We start from the raw sequence: 20,940 nt of genomic DNA, 5'->3' as shown, positions 1-20,940 counted from the left end.
TAATGTCTTGAGTCTTGACAATCACTTTAGACTTTCTAGTACAAGTTCAATATATTCTAAACATAAAAAAACAAAGATATTGGGCTCAGTCACACCGATTATCGATTTATATATGCAGATAGGTATCACTGGCTAGATCAAAAAATCTGTCTGCCTCTCTCATTAGCTGTTGTTCTCTTAAGCAGGATTGGTTTTCTGAAGAGCTGTGAAAGGGTATAAGTATTGGAGTGTTAGTTAAAGCACACGGTGGAGAGTTTGAGAGCGATGTTTTTAAATATGTTTTTATGCTTCGAGGTTGCTTGCTCTCACAAGGATAGACGACGCCTCAAGCCCTACACTTTGATGCGCAAAAGGCGTAAACTATTTTTTGCAAAGAAAATGATATCAATTATGTAAAAACATAACTTTTGCTTCATGCGAATGGACCTTTCCTCCTGTGGTTTGCATCCTCTATTACGTTTCAGAGATCTTGAGTTTGAATCTTTGGGCTTTAAGCCCCGTTAGGATCGCCATTGAGAGTCTTTATAGCCTTGAAGGTGTCCAAGTGTCGTTATGGTGGTTAATGTGCTTATTCAGTTTATGTTGTATCTTCATTACGTACCAATGTGTTGTAATAAATGTACCGACTCTTGGAACTATATGTTAAAAAAAACGTGTGATTCAAGAATTATGTTTTAGTTCATTAACTTGCTTAACATGGTCAAATAGAACTATTGATATCTCAATAATATCTACTTTAGGACTGTTACATACCACTCATCTAACAAACAATAAATAGGAAACTAACAGAACATACAAGCCAAGAACAATGTACATATACAAATATGCACAAGTCTTACTCCATAATTCACAACTATATGATCAAGATCATTGGACTAACAAGACTAATTTCGTCAAATTTGATTGATATTGTTCGTGCCGTAAGGCACGGGATATACCCTAGTTCACAACTATATGATCAAGATCATTGGACTAACAAGACACACACATGTTTCAACAAAAAAGAACAAGAGGCACGTGAGCAGACCCATACATATAAATGAGAGTTATGCATGTTATACGTGATGGTTGATGTGTGTTTACGACCTTTAGGTCCATCATATGAGCATATATTAATATATACATGACGTGTTGGTCTCAACTTATCATACTTCTAGTCGATTTTTTACCCCAATTTACACATATACTATAATATCACTATGACTCATTCTACGGTTTGTTACCATCGCAACAAACAAATTAAGACTATTATATGATTTAAGTTCCGCCTTGAAGCATGGCTTAAGATGAAGTCAATTGCCGTTTTTATGTAAAAAGCATAAGCTGAACATTATAAGTTAAAGTCAAAACAATAAAATCTTTAATTCTTTATATTAAGACTAAATCATTTAACAACGTCTCTGACCTCGAAGACATCAAGGGAAAATGCTAGTCATAGTACGATTTATGAAAGAAAAAAACCCGAATGACCGCAAAAACCAAACTCAACCTCCAAACAAATGATACTCGAAAACCCTTGTCCCGACACACATAAGCGGAGCTATGTGAAGACCGACCCAGGACCATCGGTGTTCATATTTTTTTGAAAGCACAAGGGCTGGGCAGTTAGGTATTTGACCTGCTTTAATTTTATTTTAGAGGAGTTGGGCAAAACGCCCAAAATTGGCCCAAGTATAAGAACCCAGCCCACGTCAGAGAAACAATACGCTGCAGGTCCATGGCGCCAGGCTTTCAAATCGAAAATAAAAAACAACCTTGATTTTTCCAGTAATCACGGAAATGCCATTGAAATATACCAAGACCCCTTAAAGCAACCGTCCCATCTCCATTAATTACTACCCACGCTGCTCAGTTTTGGAAAACCATTTTCCTTCTTCCCACATCTCTTCACCAGTTGATTTTTTCTCTCTCCAAAAACCTTTCTTCTTCCCACATCTTTTTTGACTTTCATTACTGCAACAGTAGAAGCTTCAAAAAAACTTCAAAGAAGTTAATATCTTTCAATGCTACCTGGATTTGTGGAAGAAACACTCAAAACTGTAAGTATCCACTTAGATCTTAAACATCTTCTTTTTGTTTTTCTTCATAATCGAAAAAGAAAATCTTTTGCTGATTTGGGGAAGAAACTTCTAGATGGGGTTTTGAGTCTGTTAAAAATGGGTTTCTCCTTCTCTCTCATCAACATAACCAAAACCATATTAACTTTCTCGTTTGATTTGAGAATCTTTCCCGGTTGATTTTTATTTCAAAACCCTAAATCGAAGAAACTTTGTGTTTGATTTTTATTTAAGAACCCTAAAACTTAGAAAATTTCCAGTTTAGTTCGTTTAAGAACCCTAAATCTGAAAAAGATTTCTTCTTTTATTTTATTTAAGAACCCTAAATCTGACAAAAAAATTTATGTTTTATTTTTACCAGGGAAACCTAAATCCGACAAAACTTTTCGGTATGATCTTTTCGGTACATAGTTTCCTGAACTGTAAACTATTTACTTCCCGGTAAATAGTTTCCTGTATACATACCCACTTACTAAGATTATATTTCGATTACAGTATATAATATTATGTACCTCTAATAAATAAATTTACAGTATATAAATGGAGTCAACTACCTCTATTGTGACTAAGCCAAAGAATAAGAAACAGTATGACTAACATGATATGAATGAGTCTCAAGAGGGATAGAGAAAGAGAATTGAAGATGAACTGTCTCAAATATTCTGAGCATGCTATCGTGTTCTAGGCAATTTATGCTTAACTATTATATTCTAGGCAGTTTCCAGTACATATTTTTGTTCCCTGTACATAGTTTGTTCTCTGAACATGGTTGTACAAGTACACATGTTTGTTCCTGACCATCAATTTAGTTCCCTATACACGTGTTTGTTCCTGACCACTAATTTGTTCCTTCTACACATATTTGTTCCCGGGTATAATTATGAGTATGCTATTGTGTTCTAGGTAAGTTCTTCTAACTATTGTATTGTAGGCAGTTTGTTCCTCGTACATAGTTTGTTCACTGACAAAGATTTTACAAGGTTTTGTTCTCTGTACACATGTTTGTTCTTGGAAAGTATTTCTGTGTATGCTATATTTGAAATGTAAATGAATGTGTGTTAGTCTTTGTTGTATTCCCTGTACATAATTCATTGGATGGTGCTATTAGAGATGTATTTACCACTGAATGTTCCTCTTTTACAGTAAGCACATGAGGAGTCCACTACCGCTATCGTGACTAAGCCAAAGAACACAACAACAGTATGACGTCTTACATGATATGAATGAGTCTCAAGAGGGATGGAGAAAGAGAATTCAAGATGAAGTGTCTTAAATGGTGGTGTTGTATTAAGTTTATATATTCGCTTAGTACCACTTTTTATTTAATGTATTTTTGCTCATGTACTAACACACCTATAATGTACTATAAACGAATGTATGTTTTGGAACAATATGCTTTGGTGAAACTTAAATAGTAGGTTATTGTGCGAAATTTGAAATATGATACATATCCTGACTTAGTTTATAAAGCGTTAACAGTGTACATTTGTAAATGTACAGTAAATTCCCAAATGTGTTGTACATTCGCAAATGTGCAGAACATTCGCAAATGTGTATACAGTACATTCGCAAATGTGCAGAACATTCGCAAATGTGTGTACAGTACATTCGCAAATGTGGAGTACATTAGTAAATTTGTGTGTAGTACATTCGCAAATGTACATTATGTTCGAAAATGTACAATACATTTTCATATGTACTCCACATAGAAGTTTGCAACTCACATTTTGAAAAGTGCATTTTCTAATTACTCCACATTTTGAAATGTACAACACATTGGAAAATCTACAGTACATTTTCAAATGTACTCCATATAGAAGTTTGCACCCCACATTAGGTGGTTGTTCGTAGAAAGAAAAATTTGGGGGGGACCAAGCTAGAAGAAAAATGACTTACAATTATGCACTGTAAATTTTATAATGTACATGACATACAATTATGTACTGTAAATTTTATAATGTACATGAAATAACAATATGTATTATAGACTTTCATGATAAATTTGTTAAGGTACAGAGTCGTACAACTTCAACTAATGATAACATTAATAGATTTGAAGACTTTGTGAAGGGAAAACTATCTGTGAAACCTTTCATGGTCTAGCTTACATCTTAAAATGTACAGGACATACAATTATGTACTGTAAATTTTATAATGTACAGAAAATAACAATATGTATTATAGACTTCCATGATACCTTTGTTAAGATACAGAGTTGTATAACTTCGACTAAAAATAGCATTAATCGATTTGAAGACTATGTGAAGGGAGAACTGTTTGTGAAACCTTTCATGGTCTAGCTTACGTTTTAAAATGTACAGGATAAACATTTATTTACTGTAAATTTTATAATGTATAGGAAATAACAATATGTACAATATTCTTCCATGATAACTTTGTTAAGGTATAGAGTTGTACAACTTCGACAAAAGATAACATTGGTCGAGGTTTGCGTATACCGGTGATGAAGTCTTCACACGTGTGAACTGGATTATAGGGTTTCCATGATAACTTTGTTAAGGTATAGAGTTGTACATCTTTAAGAGAAATATTCATCATCTTTAAATTGTAGTGTGTCCAGTGCACAGACACAGGTAACAGGAACTTGATAGTATAACGGGAACTGAAGAGTGTACTATACGTTTTGTAATGTACTATACACATAATACTTTACTAACCATCTAACAACTTATTGTAAATTTTGTCATGCACTGTACTATACACATAATACTTTACTGGCCGTAAATTTTAAAAGGTACAATAAATACAAATATGTAGTATTGGGATGAATGATAACTTTGTTTTGGTATAAAGTATTACAACTTCGACTAAAGATAACATTGTCGATTTGAGGACTATGTGAGGCGGAGAACTTTCTGTAAGACCTTTCATGGCCTAATGTACATTTTAAAATGTACGACCAATACAAATAGTACTGTAAATTTTAAAATGTACAGTAAATACAAATATGTTGTATTGGATTGAATGATAACTTTGTTTTGGTACAAAGTATTACAACTTCGACTAAAGATAACATTGGTCGATTTGAAGACTATGTAAAGGGGGGAACTTTCTGTAAAAGCTTTCATGGTCTAATGTACATTTTAAAATGTACAGAAAATACAAATATGTATTGTACACAATCCTTCTTAATAAGAGCACGACGAAAGATATGTAATGAAAAATGATATCTAAAACTTATCAATGTATAGTAAATATTTTTGTACACATTACATTTCAATATTCCCCGAGAAAGAATCTAGTGCGTCCAATGCACAAACACAGGTAGCAGGAACTTGGTAGTATAGCGGGAACTGAGAAATGTACTCTACATTTTGTAATGTACTGTACACATAATATTTTACTGACCGTCTAACAACGTATTAGAAATTTTGCCATGTATTGTACACAAACTAACACACAGTACAGATAACAACTGAACATTCATACGCCATAAATTTTTAATCTTTTAGAGAGAGAAATAAATGAAGAAGAAGATCAGAAATTTTTTATCTTTTAAAGAGATGAAGAACATGAAATATGTCCCAGAAGTTCTTAATCTTTTAGAGAGAGAAATAAATGAAGAAGGAGATTAGAAATTCCTAATCTTTTAGAGAGAGAAAGAGATGAAGAATAAGATTAGAAATTTTTAAATTTTTAGAGAGAGAAAGAGATGAGGAAGATCAGGAAACATGGTGCAAAAAGAGAGAAATCGATTTTGAGAGATTTTGTTATAATCTCACATCTTTCGACATGCTCTTATTAGGAAAGATTATGTACAATCTCAGATCTTTTAGATTCTATTATAATCTCAAATTAATTTTAAAGAGGAAAAGAGACAAAGAAGATCAGAGAGAAATTTCTTGAGAGAGAAAGAAGAAGCAAAATATGTTGAGAAATTTTCTTCCTACAGATTTACTTTTCATGATTAGACATGAAATCAGTCAGAAAAAGATGGAGGTGTAGGCACTATGTACGGTTAAAGGGTAATATAGGAAGGAACTGGAAAGAGAAAAGAAAAAAATCAGAATTTTCTGACATTTGGACTGATCCCTCATTTTTTATTTTGGCTGGGGATGAAGCTTATTTCCCCTCAACTTTTTGGATCTCTGACTCATTTTGGCTTTATTTTAGGGTTATTTCCCTAATGGCCCCCAACTTTGTGACCAGCTTCCCACCTGGCCCCCTACTTTACGAGAAATACCCATATGGTCACCTTCCGTTATAACACCGTCACTCTCTCTCCTTCATCATGTTTTCTCTCTCTGCCAAGTCACGCCACATCATCTGTTACGCCACCTCATCACCTTCTCCGGCAGAGGTCGCCGACCGGCCAAATTTCCGGCCGGCGACCTTCAAACTTTTTCTTTTTTCTCTCTCTCTGTTCAAGGTCGACTTCGACCTACTCCGGCGAAGAGAAACCCCCTTCGCCGGAGTTTAGAGAGAGAGAGGAGAGAATCTAAAAATGTTTTTTTTAAGAGAGAGAGAAGAGAGAGAAAAAAAAAGTTTGAAGGTCGCCGGCAGGAAATTTGGCCGGCCGGCGACCTCTGCCGGAGAAGGTGATGTGGTGGCGTCACAGATGATGTGGCGTGACTTGGCAGAGAGAGAAAACATGATAGAGGAGAGAGAGTGACGGTGTTATAACGGAAGAAGGCCATATGGGTATTTCTCGTAAAGTAGGGAGCCAAGCGGGAAGCTGGTCACAAAGTTGGGGGCCATTAGGAAAATAACCCTTTATTTGATTTTTAAAATTTGGGGATAGGCAAGGAAGGGAGAGTTTCAACTTCTCGCATCGACAGCAGCAAGGAGGAGCCGAGTGAAGTGAGCAACCAGTACTAGGCAGGCCCGTGTTTGGGGCAGTGCGGGCAGGGCGCCCGCACTGGGACCCCCAAACACAAAGGGCCTACTTTTATTTTTATTTTTATAGCATCCTAAATATATAGAGAAGGTATCTAGTTTATTGCAAAGCAAGTCAATAGACTAGCTGGTAAGGGGACGAGATTGTTTTGCTACTAACTCGGGTTCGACTCCCCCAGCCAGCATGTTGATTAAATTTTTTGGGCGGGTTATATAGACACCCCTAGATATTGCGTTTGGCGCCTTTTGGGTGTGTTATTGGGCGCCTAAAAGACTAAAACTACTATTTGGATATTATTATGATGTGATAAACACTAAAGGACAATATTTGTATATACCCATTTAATAACCCAAATAAAATAACTATGAATTCTATCTCTTTTGCGAATGGGATCTCTTTTGCGAATGGGATCTCTATCTCTTTCCGTCCCTCGTCATTTCGATAAATGACAAACTACATATTTAATATGATATTACAATAAGATCCACGAGTTCGATTAAAGTTTAAAATTTCATTATGTTATTTATGCTTATAAACTTATATTCTAAGTCTTAAGATAAAATAAATAAATCTTTTTGCTTACCGGTGATTGTGAATTCTTAGACTAGATTTCCAATAAAAATGAATTTTAGATTGATTTTTTTTTTCTTATGACTACTTTTTTGCAAAATATTATGGATTTTTGAGGGAGAGAACCAAAAAAAGGGGGGTAAATAAGCTTTTCCCCCAGCCCAAAACAGAAATAAGAAGCAGGTCCAATTTGTAAGTTTTTTGGTGGGCCCGAGATGACAAGTACAATAAAGAATGTGTCTTTTTATCTTACTACCTGTAATACCTTTTCTCTTTATTTTCATTACATTCTCTCTCTCTCTCTAAAAACATTCCAGAGATATCTTCTTTCTCTCTTCAAGAAATTTCAAAAGCTATCTTCTTTCTCTCTCTAAGAAATTTCTTAAACAAATTTAGTGATGAAATATTGGAACGGTTTAGGGTTTTGGAGAAGTCAGATTCAGTTTGATTTCTTAAACAAATTTGGTGAAAGTTTAATGGTGAAGAAATATTTTAGAAAAACCAGATCTAGAAATATTTTGAATGGTATAGGGTTTTGGGAAGTCAGATTCGGTGAAGAAATATTGGTGAAAGTTTAATGGTGAAGAATTGGAATGGTTTGATTTCTTGAACAAATTTGGTGAAACTTTAATGGTGAAGAAATATTTTGAAAAAACCAGATCTGGAAATATTTTGGAATGGTTTAGGATTTTGGATAAGTCAAATTCAGTTTCAAATTACTTGGGAAGAAATCTTTTGTTGGGTTCAGGAAGCAACAAATCTGGTTTTTTTATTTAAGCGGGTTGTTGGAGAATTTTTATTTAACAGAAATTCATAATGGTGAAGAAATCGGATCTGAAGTTATCCTTAACTTGATCTGCTTTTATTGTTTTCGAGGAATTTCATTACCAAGTTTTCGAGGAAATGTAATGTACATTCCTCAGTTCCCAGTACATTTTATCGTTCCCAATCAGTTCCCACGTTTCCTTGTTATGTGGAAGTTTACTGTACATGTTTAGTTTCTTTCGTCTTATATTTCTATCTTTTTTCCAATTTTGTGAATGTTGCAACGTGAAAGTTTCCTTCGAATATTGTTGAATGAAAAATCTAGTACGAAAAATATTTGAATGAAAAATCTAGTACGAAAATCAGAAGTATCTAATACTTTTATAGAGAAAAAAATATCTTGATCTGTTTTACGGAAGGAAAGTTTAGAAAGAGAACGTATAAAAGTCTTTGGTGGCGTCTAAATTTGATACATTATAACAACCAGATTTACGTGCGTTTTTAGATTTTTGTTTACCGAAACTTCATTAAAAAATCTTTATAAAAATCTTCCAACATATAAGGCAAGAATGTTTGAGATAAGGAAAGTAGTTAAGATTAGAGAGAGAAGATATGCTTACAAAAGAAAAATATGGAAAGAGAAAAATCTGGAAAAGAAATATGAAAAAGGAATAAAATTTTAGATAGAGCTAAAATAGGAAAAATACGGACAAAAATTTCAAATTAGAAAAGAAAGAATAATATTTGAGAGAAGAAACGCATACCACATCCTATTATATACTGTACATAACATAATGTACAGTACGTAAAACAATTCCCGGTATATAAGACTATTCCCAGTACAAAAAGTGTCTAGTATACAACCAAATGACTAGTACATAAAACAATTCCGGGTACACAAGAAAATTCCCAGTACAAAAGTGTCTGGTACATAACTAAATGGCTAGTACATAGAATAATTCCCGGTACACAAGAAAATTTTCAGTACAAAAGTGTCTAGTACATAACCAAATAGCCAGCACATAAAACAATTTCCAGTACAAAAGTGTCTAGTACATAACCAAATGGCCAGTACATAAAACAATTCCCGATACACAAGAAAATTCTCAGTACAAAAGTGTCTAGCACATAACTAAATGGCTAGTACATAAAACAATCCACGGTACACAAGAAAATACCCAGTACAAAAGTGTATAGTACATAACCAAATGGCTAGTACATAAAACAATTCACGGTACACAAGAAAATTCTCGGGACAAAAGTGTCTAGACATAACCAAACAAGTGTCTAGCACATAACCAAATAGTTAATAAATAAAATAATTTCCGGTACACAAGAAAATTCCCAGTACAAAAGTGTCTAGTACAATGATTAGTACATAAAACAATTCCCAGTACACAAGAAAATTCTCAGTACAAAGGTGTAGCACATAACCAAATGGCTAGTACATAAAATAATTCCCGGTTCATAAGAAAATTCCAAGTACAAATCTGTCTCGTACATAACCAAATGGCTAGTACATAAAATAATTTCCGATACACAAGGAAATTTCTAGTACAAAAGAAAATTCTCCGTATTAAAGTGTCCAGCACACAAAAAAATGTACGGTACAATACCTATTGTTTTAAAAAAATGTACAATACAGAAAATCTAAACAAATGTCCAAAATATAAGGAGAAAAATGATAAAGAGGGAAATAAAATCTCGATACAAATCTCAAACTTGAAAATGAAATTCATCTAAAAAAATTTAAGATTTACCAAACAAACTAGGGGGAAGAGAGATAAATTTACCGTAAATATATGAAAGAAATTAGGGGGAGAGATGAATCTAGAGATATAATTTTGGAGAGATAAAGTAGTTATAGAAAGAGAGAAATTAAATAATTACAGAGAAATAAAATAATTTAGAAGAAGTTTAGAAGAAATAATTTAGGAGAAATTTAGGAGAAAAAAATATGGAAAGATAAAGTAGTTATAGATAATTTAGGAGAGAGAAATAAAATAACTAGATAAAGAAACTGTTTGAGAGAAATAAGGAGGAGAGAGAAATAAAGTTGAGAAGAGATAAGGGAAAGAAATGACACATGTCACGTTTGAATTAAAAGAACGTGAGAGAGTACGTGATTGGGTGAATGGCATTCTTGTAATTTCATGAAAAGTGAGGCCTTAACTGACACACAAAACTCCCTCCTGACACGGTGGACCTGCTCCCTATTTTCTCTCTGCAGTGGAGCGGGTCCCTATTTCGTCCAAGGGATTGGGCCTTTTGCCCAACCCCTCAAATATTATTGGGTTCATTTATAGTTTCATCTACCGGTAGTGGTGGCCAACGGGTCGTGCCGACACGGAAACGGACCGGCACGGCCCGTTTATTTGAGGACACGGAACGGCACGGAACGGTCCGTTCCGTGCCGTGCCGACCCGTCACGGGTCTGGCGTGCCGTGTCGGGGCTGGGATTTTAGAGCCCCAGACCCGTTAAACACGGCCCATTAGACACGCAGGAACGACACGGAACGGATCGTACACGGCACGACCCATGGGCACGGAACGACACGGAACGGAAACGACAACAACGACACGCTAGCAACGACCCAATTTAGTTATTTGAATTTAACAAAAGAGGTTTTACTTTTTTTTTTTACTTAGATTTTTTTTTGTTGAAACAAACTAAAACTTTTTTTCAAAAAAATAAACAAATAAAGTGGTAAAGATAGTCCCACACCTAAACCACAAAATATAAAGTAAATGTGGAGAGTCTTTATACAACTCTTCTCCAATAAAATAAGCAAAGATATGACATACACTCTAAAGTTTTTGTACATCACAATTTTTTACTTGAAAAAAAATGTATATTTCTTTTATTACTTTTTTTGACAAGTAAAAAAATATTTATGAATGGGTCGGAGCCACGGAAGCGACTACGGGAACGCCACGGAACGGCCACGGGAACGACTACGAAAACGCCACGGAACGGCCACGGAAACGGCCAGAAACGCAACGGAAACGCCACGGGAACGGGTGGGCCGTTCCCATGGGCCGTTTCTGTGCCCAGACCTTTGTGGTCTGGGCACGGCACGGAACGGCACGGCTCAAGCCGTGCCTGGCGTGGCCGTGGCGTGTCTGACACGCCACGGCTGCCAAACGGGCCGTGCCGGCACGACACGGCCCGTTGGCCACCACTATCTACCGGCTCGTAAATTAGCATACGTTTTTTATTTTTCTTATAATTTTTATGGCACGAAGGGCCCATTTCAAATTTCGCACAGGGCCTCTAGAATCTCAGGCACGGCCCTCGTACTAGGGTTTGTCTTTTTTACACTATACTAGGGTTTATGTTCTTTTAACTAAACTAGGGTTTATCTTTAATCTCCACTTTTTCTCTCAAGGATTTCTGGTGAGGGTTGCCAGCAGCAAGGAGCCGAGCTGCCGAACAACTAGGGTTTTATCTTAAATCTTCACTTTGCTTTCTATTTTCTAATACTCCAACGTTGGGGATACTCAGATTTTTGGTTAGTACACGATACTTGATTAGTTGATTTTGATTCTAACCACTTTGATTTGTAATGTGTACAAGATTTTGAAATCTGAATGGTTGACTCACATAGATTATTGATCCTTATTCCTCAGGTTTTAGATATAATTTTGCTTCCCCTTTTAATAAATTCATCAAGAAATTGATGAGTCCTTTGAGAATTGTGGAGATGGTTTATATTGTAGCCCAAGTGTTTGATGAAATTCCTCTTTTGAGTTTTTGTTTGCAGACCACTTGAAGGTTAGAAATTGCAAATTAAAGATATTAATGATTGATGATTATGATTTATGAACTATGATTCTTACTTTCTTATAGTTATGAATCGTAGGTGAAGTTCAAGTTTTGTTAACTAGTCGATGTTAGTTTATTGTCTATTGTCTGATGGCTATGATTTATAAATTATGATTCTTGATTTCTTATGAGCTATGAATCTGAGTTAATTTCAAATTTAGTTCATTAGTTGATGTCTAATTGGCGGTTGACATTGTTTATTTATTCATATTTACTTTATTTGATTGTCCATGGTATTAGTTGATGTTCGATTCATGTTAAGTTGATATTTGATTGATATTGATTTATATTTAGGATAAAATGTCAGAAGCTCCTAAAGTGCCTAGGCGAAGAAATTTTGGATTCTGATTTTCTAATTGAATTCTCAAGTGTTCTCTTAATTAAACAGAGATTTAGGAAGTAGGGTTTTGTTCAAATATGAAATTGGTATGAGTTAGATATTCTGGTTTACTTGTTAATATCTTTGTTAATTCTTAATCAACAAAATGTGAGGAATTAGGGTGTTGCCCAAATACAAATTTGTAGGATTCAATAATCTGATATTCTGATTAGTTTCTTAATTGTTTTTTTTTTCACAGACCCCATTGATGAATTTTGATTAGCTTTCTTGATTTGCAGGTATTTATACGAATTAATAGGAGTTCAGTAGTCTATACATTATAAAAATATGTTTTCCGATAATCCCACAAAAAAGCTTTCTTTTCAGCGTCGAATCGAAAATGGAGATCTTGTTATTGTTTATGAGAGACATGATATAATGAAGGCAATTATAGTATGTGAAGGTATTGAACTCCAAAACCGATTTGGAGTTTTTAAGCATTCAGATTGGATTGGGAAGCCATTTGGGTCTAAGGTATTAAGCAACAAGGGTGGTTTTGTTTACTTGTTAGCTCCAACGCCCGAGTTGTGGACTCTGGTTCTAAGCCATCGAACTCAAATTCTATATATCGCGGATATCAGTTTTGTGATATCGTTTTTGGAGGTTATTCCAGGATGTGTTGTTCTTGAGTCGGGTACCGGAAGTGGTTCTTTAACCACCTCATTGGCAAGGGCAGTGGCGCCTTCTGGTCATGTTAACACTTTCGACTTTCACGAGCAAAGAGCCGCCTCAGCTAGGTAAGATCTTTCAAATGGAAATTCTTAGTTGCTTCAGTGACATTATTATTGAAAGAAACATAAAAGTTAAAACTTAGATCATAACATATGCTTTTTATTCTTCTTAGATTTTCACATGTGCATCTGTCTCTGCCGTATAAACATTTAGGGTCGGGATCAACCCGGGATTGGCTAACCCCCGATCCGGATTCCCATCCCATAACGGTTCAGCATCCGGTTAGGATTTGTCACCTTGTAGGCAATGTGTGTGTATATATTTGTACATACATTATATATTATTGTCCTGGGGGATCAGCATTGGGTCGTCTCGGTCTATTCCTGGTCTTCATCCACCCCATGAGTCACTCTTGTGGATCGGGGATTCCCCATCTTGCATAGTTTTCTTATATGTTGTATCTGTAAAAGATAAAGCTCGTTCGAGTTTTAGTTTTGAATTATGTCATCAAGGATATATATATGTATATGTATTATGTATATATGTATGAAATCGATCATGTGGCTCAAATAAACCCTTAAATGCAACTATAGCTTCAGCTCACCCCCTTATCTTGAAAGAGTTTGTATGATTATTTTTGTGCCATTATCACATAACTTCTAGAATCTTATGTGAGAATTGTTCTACACAGGGAGGATTTTGAGAAAAATGGCATGAGTAGTTTAATAACTGTGGGAGTTAGAGATATTCAGGGTCAGGGATTTCCCGAAAAATTTTGCGGCTCAGCAGATTCTGTCTTCTTGGATCTCCCACAACCATGGCTAGCCATACCTTCTGCTGCAAAAATGTTGAAACAAGATGGCGTTTTGTGCTCCTTCTCACCTTGCATTGAGCAAGTTCAACGTTCTTGTGAGATTCTCACCACAAATTTTACTGGTAAATTACTTCACCTTGTTCTCTGGGTTTTACTACTAACAGCTGAGATAAACTATAATATTCTTTTGTTAGATTTAACAATTTGTTCATTTTTTCCTCCAAAAGCGTTTATTGCCCGTAATTTTGATTTCTAGATATCAACTCAGAAATAGGTTTGAGTACATGTTGTATAAATATAGATATAGACATTCTAAACCTGATTGCCGTGTATTTTTACAGATATAAGGACATTTGAAATCCTACTCCGATCTTATGAAGTTCGAGAAGTTAAGATGGGATCTGTTGGGGAAGATGACATTGGTTCTCCTACCTTGCTACCTTGCAAGAGGAGGCAGCGTTCAAGAGAAGGTAACAATGGGATAGAGAAATCTGGCCCTTTCACAGTCATGGCTAAGCCGTGTGCTGAATCAAGAGGTCACACCGGCTATTTGACATTCGCAAGACTTAAATGCCTATAATAGTGTTGAGCCAAGGCACATGGCTTAGCATCTCTTTTACGGGTTTCCTGTGGAGCTTTGCTTATAGAGGCCGTTAGAGGAAGAGAGGTTAAAAACTTATGGCCTTCTTTTCCGTTGATATATTATGAACTCGTGTGAACATGACCAGTGTTTTTTTATATTTTCATCTAATTTAGAAATACATCAAAGTTTGCCTAAATTATTGAATCAGATGCATTCGAGGGATGGATTTCTTCGGTTTAGCTCGTTAGATTTTCTCTACAAACCAAAACATTTCTGTTACAATTAGTTGAATTTTAGTCTATACTTTCTTTTCGTATTCTTTCTTTGTTTTTGGGTTGCATTTCAAATTTGCTAGCGGAGTTCAACCATAAGCTTGCACTTCGTCGAATAGTCTGTTAATTGTGAGATCTCTTGGCTTTACGATAACTCAATCAAAGCTGGTTTGATACCGTCTAACACAATAGGGTGGAGGGTTGTGTTTGTATTTTAATTTTTCTTATACAATGGTTTGATACAAGGATTTGAATGTTTTTTTTTTTATCTCTAGACCTCTCTAGTTCGAAAACAACTCAATTGATCTAATAATCTGGCGTATAATTTGCATGTTATTTCATTTTTTTTTTTGTTGAGATCTCTTATTTCATGTTGAGCTATTTATTTTACGACTTTATTATTTAAATAAAACTGTACAAAATAGCTCAGATTTTAATATTGAAAAGATAATCCACATATCTTGTGAATTGAGTAGTTCAATGTGAATCATTTTCCTTATGAATAATAAATTCAAAATATGACATTAGACATGTGACCAAACATTGAAAATTGACATACCTTAAAAGTCGTGAGTCATAAGCAAGTTTGAACCACCACTATAAAGTATTTCCATAATGGGTGGGGTGTGTAATCAAATTTCAAAGTTAATTTGTAGCGTACTTCATCCTGTTTTCTTAATGTACAAAATAGCCGCATAGGTATATTAGACAATGGGGCTCTAAAAATTCTGAAATTTACACTAAAATTTTTGAAAACTACTTGACAAACTTTATGATAGTAAATTTCTATGTTTGTTGAAGATCTACTTTAAGACCTCCCAATTTGAAGAGTAGATAGTAATACTAACAATCATGAAACAGCTGGTCATAAAAAGGGGTTATTTCCCTAATGGCCCCCAACTTTGTGACCAGCTTTCCGCCGGGCCTCCTACTTTACGAAAAATACCCATATGACCCCCTTCCGTTATAACACCGTTACTCTCTCTCTTCCATTTCTTTTCTCTCTCCTCCAACATGTTTTCTCTCTCTGCCACCTCGTTAAAACCAGCCAACTCATCATCTTCTCCGGGAAGGTCGCCGGCCGACCAATTTTCCGGCCGGCGACCTTCAAACCTAAAAAAAAAAAAAATTTTTTTTTTTTTATTTCATCTCTCCTCTTTCTCTCTCTCTCAAAAATTTTTTTTTTTTTTTTTCACCTCCTCTCTCTCTCTCTCTAAACTCCGGCGAAGGGGGTTACCCTTTGCCGGAGTTCGGGAGACCTTAAAGGTCTGCCCGAGCAGACCTCGAAGGTCTGCCCGAGCAGATCAAAGTCTGCTGGGGCAGACCTTTAAGGTCTCCCGAACTCCGGCGAAGGGTAACCCCTTCGCCGGAGTTTAGAGAGAGAGAGAGAGAGGAGGTGGAAATTTTTTTTTTTTAGGTTTGAAGGTCGCCGGCCGGAAAATTGGTCGGCCGGCGATCTTCCCGGAGAAGATGATGAGTTGACTGGTTTTAACGAGGTGGCAGAGAGAGAAAACATGATGGAGGAGAGAGAAAAGAAATGGAAGAGAGAGAGAGTAACGGTGTTATAACGGAAGGGGGCCATATGGATATTTTTCGTAAAATAAGGGGCCAGGCGGGAAGCTGGTCACAAAGTCGGGGGGCCATTAGGGAAATAACCTTCATAAAAATTACCCTCGAAAACTTCATTTGTATTCAATCAATAAATAGTAAGTAGATTTCTATTTTCTTCATAAAAAAAAAAAAAAAGTAGATTTCTATTTTCTCAACAAAAAGAAAACAAAAAGTAGATTTCTATCGAGGTCCAAGTCCAACATTAATAATGGGACCTCTTAAATTTGTAGAGCACGGCAACCTAAATACCAAACACTCAAATTTTGTGGTGAGATTTATTAGGTCACATCTTTTGTGTTTACCCGCCAAAACTTACCAACTAGAATAGGGTGGTGATGGCGGGTCCGTGTTGGTCCTTGATGAGTAGTAATGAGACGAGGACGAAACCGGGGACCCACATAGGAAGCGGGACCCACCACCATACCAGTTATTGTCTTTTTCTATGAGACTGTCAGCAACGGCTACTTTTTTGGTGCGTGATTCTCCCCACCTTTCTCTCATTTATTGTTTACTGACTTGTATGGATAAGCGCATCCCACTAAATACCTAAAATACCCTTTTTATTTTAAAATTTGTTTTAAAATTTTAAAAATTTATATACTATTTTATTAAATTTGATCTATTTTCATTATCAATTAAAATTGAATTTAGAATGTCAAAGTAACCAAGTGAATGTCTAACTTTTCAGTGTTTATAGTAGTTTGTGTGGAATGAACCCAAACTCTTCGAATAGGTTTGGCAAGGATGGCGTACCTCTTTCAACAAAAAAAAAAGATGGTGTACTTTAAAATTAGTTGTATTTAAGTTAGTTTTTTCTCTTTTCTTTTGAGTGATTTCACATCACGAACAAATCAAAGTTTAAAATCATTATTCTTATCACTTGTTTTAGTAATTTGGAGGGAGATATCATTGAGTTAGGTCGACTAAAAAATTTGTTCAAATTATAACGTGTCGATGCAATGTTAGTCCGATGCAGCGCAATTAAAACAAGTGTTTTGGGGCTCAACTTGTAATTGAGATTTGTATTCTATGTCGTATCTGTTAATTTGGGCAAAACAATTATATTTGAAATATTATATTCTTAAATTATTAGTTTTAGTTGGAATTAATATGGTACCTTTGGTGTAAGCTTTAAAAAATTATAGAAATAAAATTTTATGATTCATTAAACAAAAATAGAAAGGTGGAAGTTTTAGAAATTGTTAAAAGGGTATTATGGTCATTTAACAGAACAATAAATACAAGAAAATATAAAAAATCAGAATCGGTGGTGGGTGCACGAAAAGAGGGTATCAGTGAGTCTAGAGAGAGAGAGAGAGTAAAAGATAAAGAGAGAAAAAAAATGAAGGATTCCAAAATTTATTCGTCTTCCTCTCTCATTAACATTTGGATCGTCCAAAAAACTGAAATCGGTTTCTGTAACCGATTCTTTTTCCCCCATATTTCTCTTCATCATCTCTCTACATTCTTATTATTATTATTACCTCCTCTTTTTAATTTCTCAAAAAATCACTTCCCAAATCCATTAATTTCCTTTTTCTCTGTTTATTCTTTTCTATTCTGATTATTATTATATAGAAGATCAATCGCTTTGATTCATCATCATTTGATTACCCTAATTTCAAGGTATTCAACTACTAAATTAGTACTACTACTTTTTATATTCGTTTTAGAAATTAGGGTTTTCTTTTGGTCTGATTGTGATTGAGTTTCCTGATGAATCAATCACAGATTTATGAGGTTTACTTACTTACTGCCTTTGATTTATACCGATTCATGTTAAATTTGATTCAGTGAGTTCTCTTGTATGATTGTTGATTCATCTTACTTGCTTATGAAATCAGAAATCTTAACAATATGATCTGTTTTTTGTTTACTGTGTTTCATTTGACTCGAGATCGTTGATTATTTGATTTGTTGTGTTTCTTAATTTGGGTTTGATCGCCGTATTAAGTCTAAAATGAGATTCCCTTTTTACTTAATTAGTGCTTAAGAAAGGAGATTTTTTTCTTCTTATACATTTATATCTTAGTTTTTACTGATTTTGATCTGTATTTTGTCATGAGATTTTGTTTCTCTGGTATAAGATGATGAAAATCTGTAGGATTTTTCTTCATATTGATTGTATTTATAAGAATCTACTCATATAGATTGGATCCTGATTCTGTTGTAAACCTAGGGTATTTGTTTGATAACCCTTCTTTAATCTGGTGTGAAAACTTATATTGGTGGAATATTTATGCAGATAGATCTGATCTAGTTGGTTCCTCGTCGGAATTTCTTCGTTGAAGCTTTCAGGTTTGAGGTATATCACATTGTCTGTTGATTTTGTTGTTCTATTGATTCTAATCTAGCGTTTTGTTGGTTGCGGATTTCTGATTTCATTGATTTGATTGATTTAGGATGATGTTCGGGGGAAATAATAACCATGTTTATCCTGGGTTTCTTGAGGAAAACCAATTTCAGTTTGATACTAATGCATCAACTCAGCTTCAGTTATTTGGAAATCGTGAGTTCTCAATTTCTGATGGGGTTTACTTCATTATAATCTTACTAGTATGTGTATTAGGGTTCTAGTATGGTGTTTTATATACCCCTATTGTACATTAACTCCAAGTTTTTTCTTTCATGCCATTGTCCGGAATCTGGGTATCATATTTCACAAGAGTTATTTGGTTGGTTTTAGTACTCCTTGAGAAATTTATGAAACATGAGACCTCATAGCTTTCCTTCTAGTGTTAGAAGTGATTCCTGCTTTTGCAATTAACATTAAGGTATATTTGAGTGCTCGTTCATCGATGTTCATGAAAAACCTTCATAAGAGAAAATTTAGTTGAACAGGAAAATATATTTTCAACAGTCAGGAGATTGCTCATGTATAATGCATATCAATTTGTATAGACTAAAAATATTCTAAATCCTAAGAAGTTCTAATGAATATCATTTTTGAAGGGGTTGTTTATCAACTAAAAATCTGTTTAATCCATTCAATTGTTCTGACTGCTCAAAATTCTTCAGTTTAGTTGTTAGGTTTTTGCTACATGATTTAGTTGTTATCCCCCCATTTCTCTTTCAAGCTCATAGAAGTCATGGTTAATAATCCTATCCATCATTAAGTTTGTACTTGATTTGTGTCTCTATTTCTTCGAAATGTATTTGCAATATTCCCAACATATTTTCAGTCTTGTGGATGATCTAATTTGTCAAATGCTTTATTACAGTTCCAGCAGGATTTAGTGTTGATCCAGTGAACTATGTCACAAATGAACAAATCTCTACTCTAAGTCGACCAACTAAGCGATACAGGGAATCGGATGACATAACAAGGCAGCAGAAGCTCCAAATTTCCTTGAATAATAATATCTATCAAGACGACACTGACCGATCAACAAGCATTCCTAACACAAACCCAGTATCAACTGGGCTTAGGTTGGCATACGATGACGATGAACGCAATAGTTCTGTCACCTCTGCAAGTGGAAATATAGCTCCACCCCTTCCCATTATTATGTCTCTTGGTGATAATTTAAGATCTGAAATGGATAGGCAGAAAGAAGAATTTGACCATTACATCAGAGTTCAGGTACCCTACTCCTTCCTTTTCCCATATTATTTCATATAAGTGGTGTTAATGTTTTGTACTAAACTCGTGCCTTTGATTCGTCTAAGTGAGTCATTAGGACTGATATTGGGTCCATTTGGGTCATAAATTGAAAAAGTCTGAATTAAGAACCCATGTCTAGAACAATTTGAAATTACTAGTGTTGACGGACCGAAAGAAGTCGCTAACTCTGTTAAATGATGAGTGACGCTTAAATAATTTATCTTGAACAGCAAGAACACATGATGAAAGGAGTGATGGAATTGAAGCAGAGGCACATGGTTTCTTTCCTTGGCACCATAGAGAAAGGAGTAAGCAAGAAACTACGAGAAAAAGACATCGAAATAGAGAACATAAACCGTAAGAACAAAGAACTCGTCGAACGAATTAAGCAGGTAGCTATGGACGCCCAATCATGGCAATACAGAGCAAAGTACAATGAGACGATGGCCAATAATCTAAAGATGAAGCTTAAGCAAGCCATTGCTCAGGGGGCTGATCAAGTAAGAGAAGGTTGTGGAGATAGCGAGGTCGATGATGCCGCTTCTTCCTATATAGACCAGAAAAACAATTTTCAGATAAGTATACCAAGTGGATCAGGAAACCATCAAAAGTCGAACGAGCAGATTATATGTAGGGCTTGTAAGGGTAAGGAGGTTTCAATTCTGCTTCTTCCTTGTAGGCATCTCTGCTTGTGCAAAGATTGCGAGACCTTTATGAGTGTTTGCCCAATTTGCCAATCGATGAAGACTGCAAGCGTCCAAGTATACATGTCATGATGTTTCAATATCTGAAATATGTAAGCAAAGCTGGAAAAGAGAACCCTAATCGGTACATTTCCTTTTCCTTCTAACATTTATTTATAAATGTAACTTAAGTTATGAATTGTATGTGAAGGTGAATGAGTAAAAACTTCAGTCGACATTGACTTC

The 20,940-nt window shown here is 35.1% G+C and overlaps 2 protein-coding genes across 5 annotated transcripts; both read left to right on the top strand.

Moving 5' to 3' along the window:
- Positions 1 to 6,793: 6,793 nt before the first annotated feature.
- On the top strand, positions 6,794 to 14,840 carry LOC147542882 (S-adenosyl-L-methionine-dependent methyltransferases superfamily protein). 3 transcript variants are annotated; one of them, XM_086673318.1, is made up of 6 exons: positions 6,810 to 6,896; positions 11,555 to 11,581; positions 11,640 to 11,762; positions 12,695 to 13,192; positions 13,819 to 14,063; positions 14,283 to 14,840. In XM_086673318.1, exons 4-6 carry the CDS (start codon positions 12,744 to 12,746, stop codon positions 14,519 to 14,521), a joined length of 933 nt encoding a protein of 310 aa, XP_086529444.1. In that variant the 5' UTR covers positions 6,810 to 6,896; positions 11,555 to 11,581; positions 11,640 to 11,762; positions 12,695 to 12,743; the 3' UTR covers positions 14,522 to 14,840. The 3 variants fall into 3 exon arrangements, with proteins under 3 accessions (XP_086529443.1, XP_086529444.1, XP_086529445.1); XM_086673317.1 differs by lacking the exon at positions 11,555 to 11,581 and having other exon boundaries at positions 6,794 to 6,904; XM_086673319.1 differs by lacking the exon at positions 11,555 to 11,581 and having other exon boundaries at positions 6,817 to 6,878.
- Positions 14,841 to 17,670: 2,830 nt separating this feature from the next.
- Positions 17,671 to 20,940, top strand: LOC147542881 (BOI-related E3 ubiquitin-protein ligase 1-like). 2 transcript variants are annotated; one of them, XM_086636318.1, is made up of 5 exons: positions 17,671 to 18,033; positions 18,657 to 18,712; positions 18,810 to 18,916; positions 19,629 to 19,990; positions 20,242 to 20,940. In XM_086636318.1, exons 3-5 carry the CDS (start codon positions 18,811 to 18,813, stop codon positions 20,785 to 20,787), a joined length of 1,014 nt encoding a protein of 337 aa, XP_086492444.1. In that variant the 5' UTR covers positions 17,671 to 18,033; positions 18,657 to 18,712; position 18,810; the 3' UTR covers positions 20,788 to 20,940. The 2 variants fall into 2 exon arrangements, with proteins under 2 accessions (XP_086492444.1, XP_086492443.1); XM_086636317.1 differs by having other exon boundaries at positions 18,653 to 18,712.

This window comes from Eschscholzia californica, unplaced genomic scaffold (assembly GCF_041429995.1).
Source record: "Eschscholzia californica isolate CP2 unplaced genomic scaffold, dmEscCali1.0.p SCAF_4, whole genome shotgun sequence".
In the NCBI taxonomy this organism is placed as follows: Eukaryota; Viridiplantae; Streptophyta; class Magnoliopsida; order Ranunculales; family Papaveraceae; genus Eschscholzia; species Eschscholzia californica.
The sequence above is the reverse complement of the archived record's forward strand: the minus strand, read 5'-3'. Positions and strand labels throughout refer to the sequence as shown.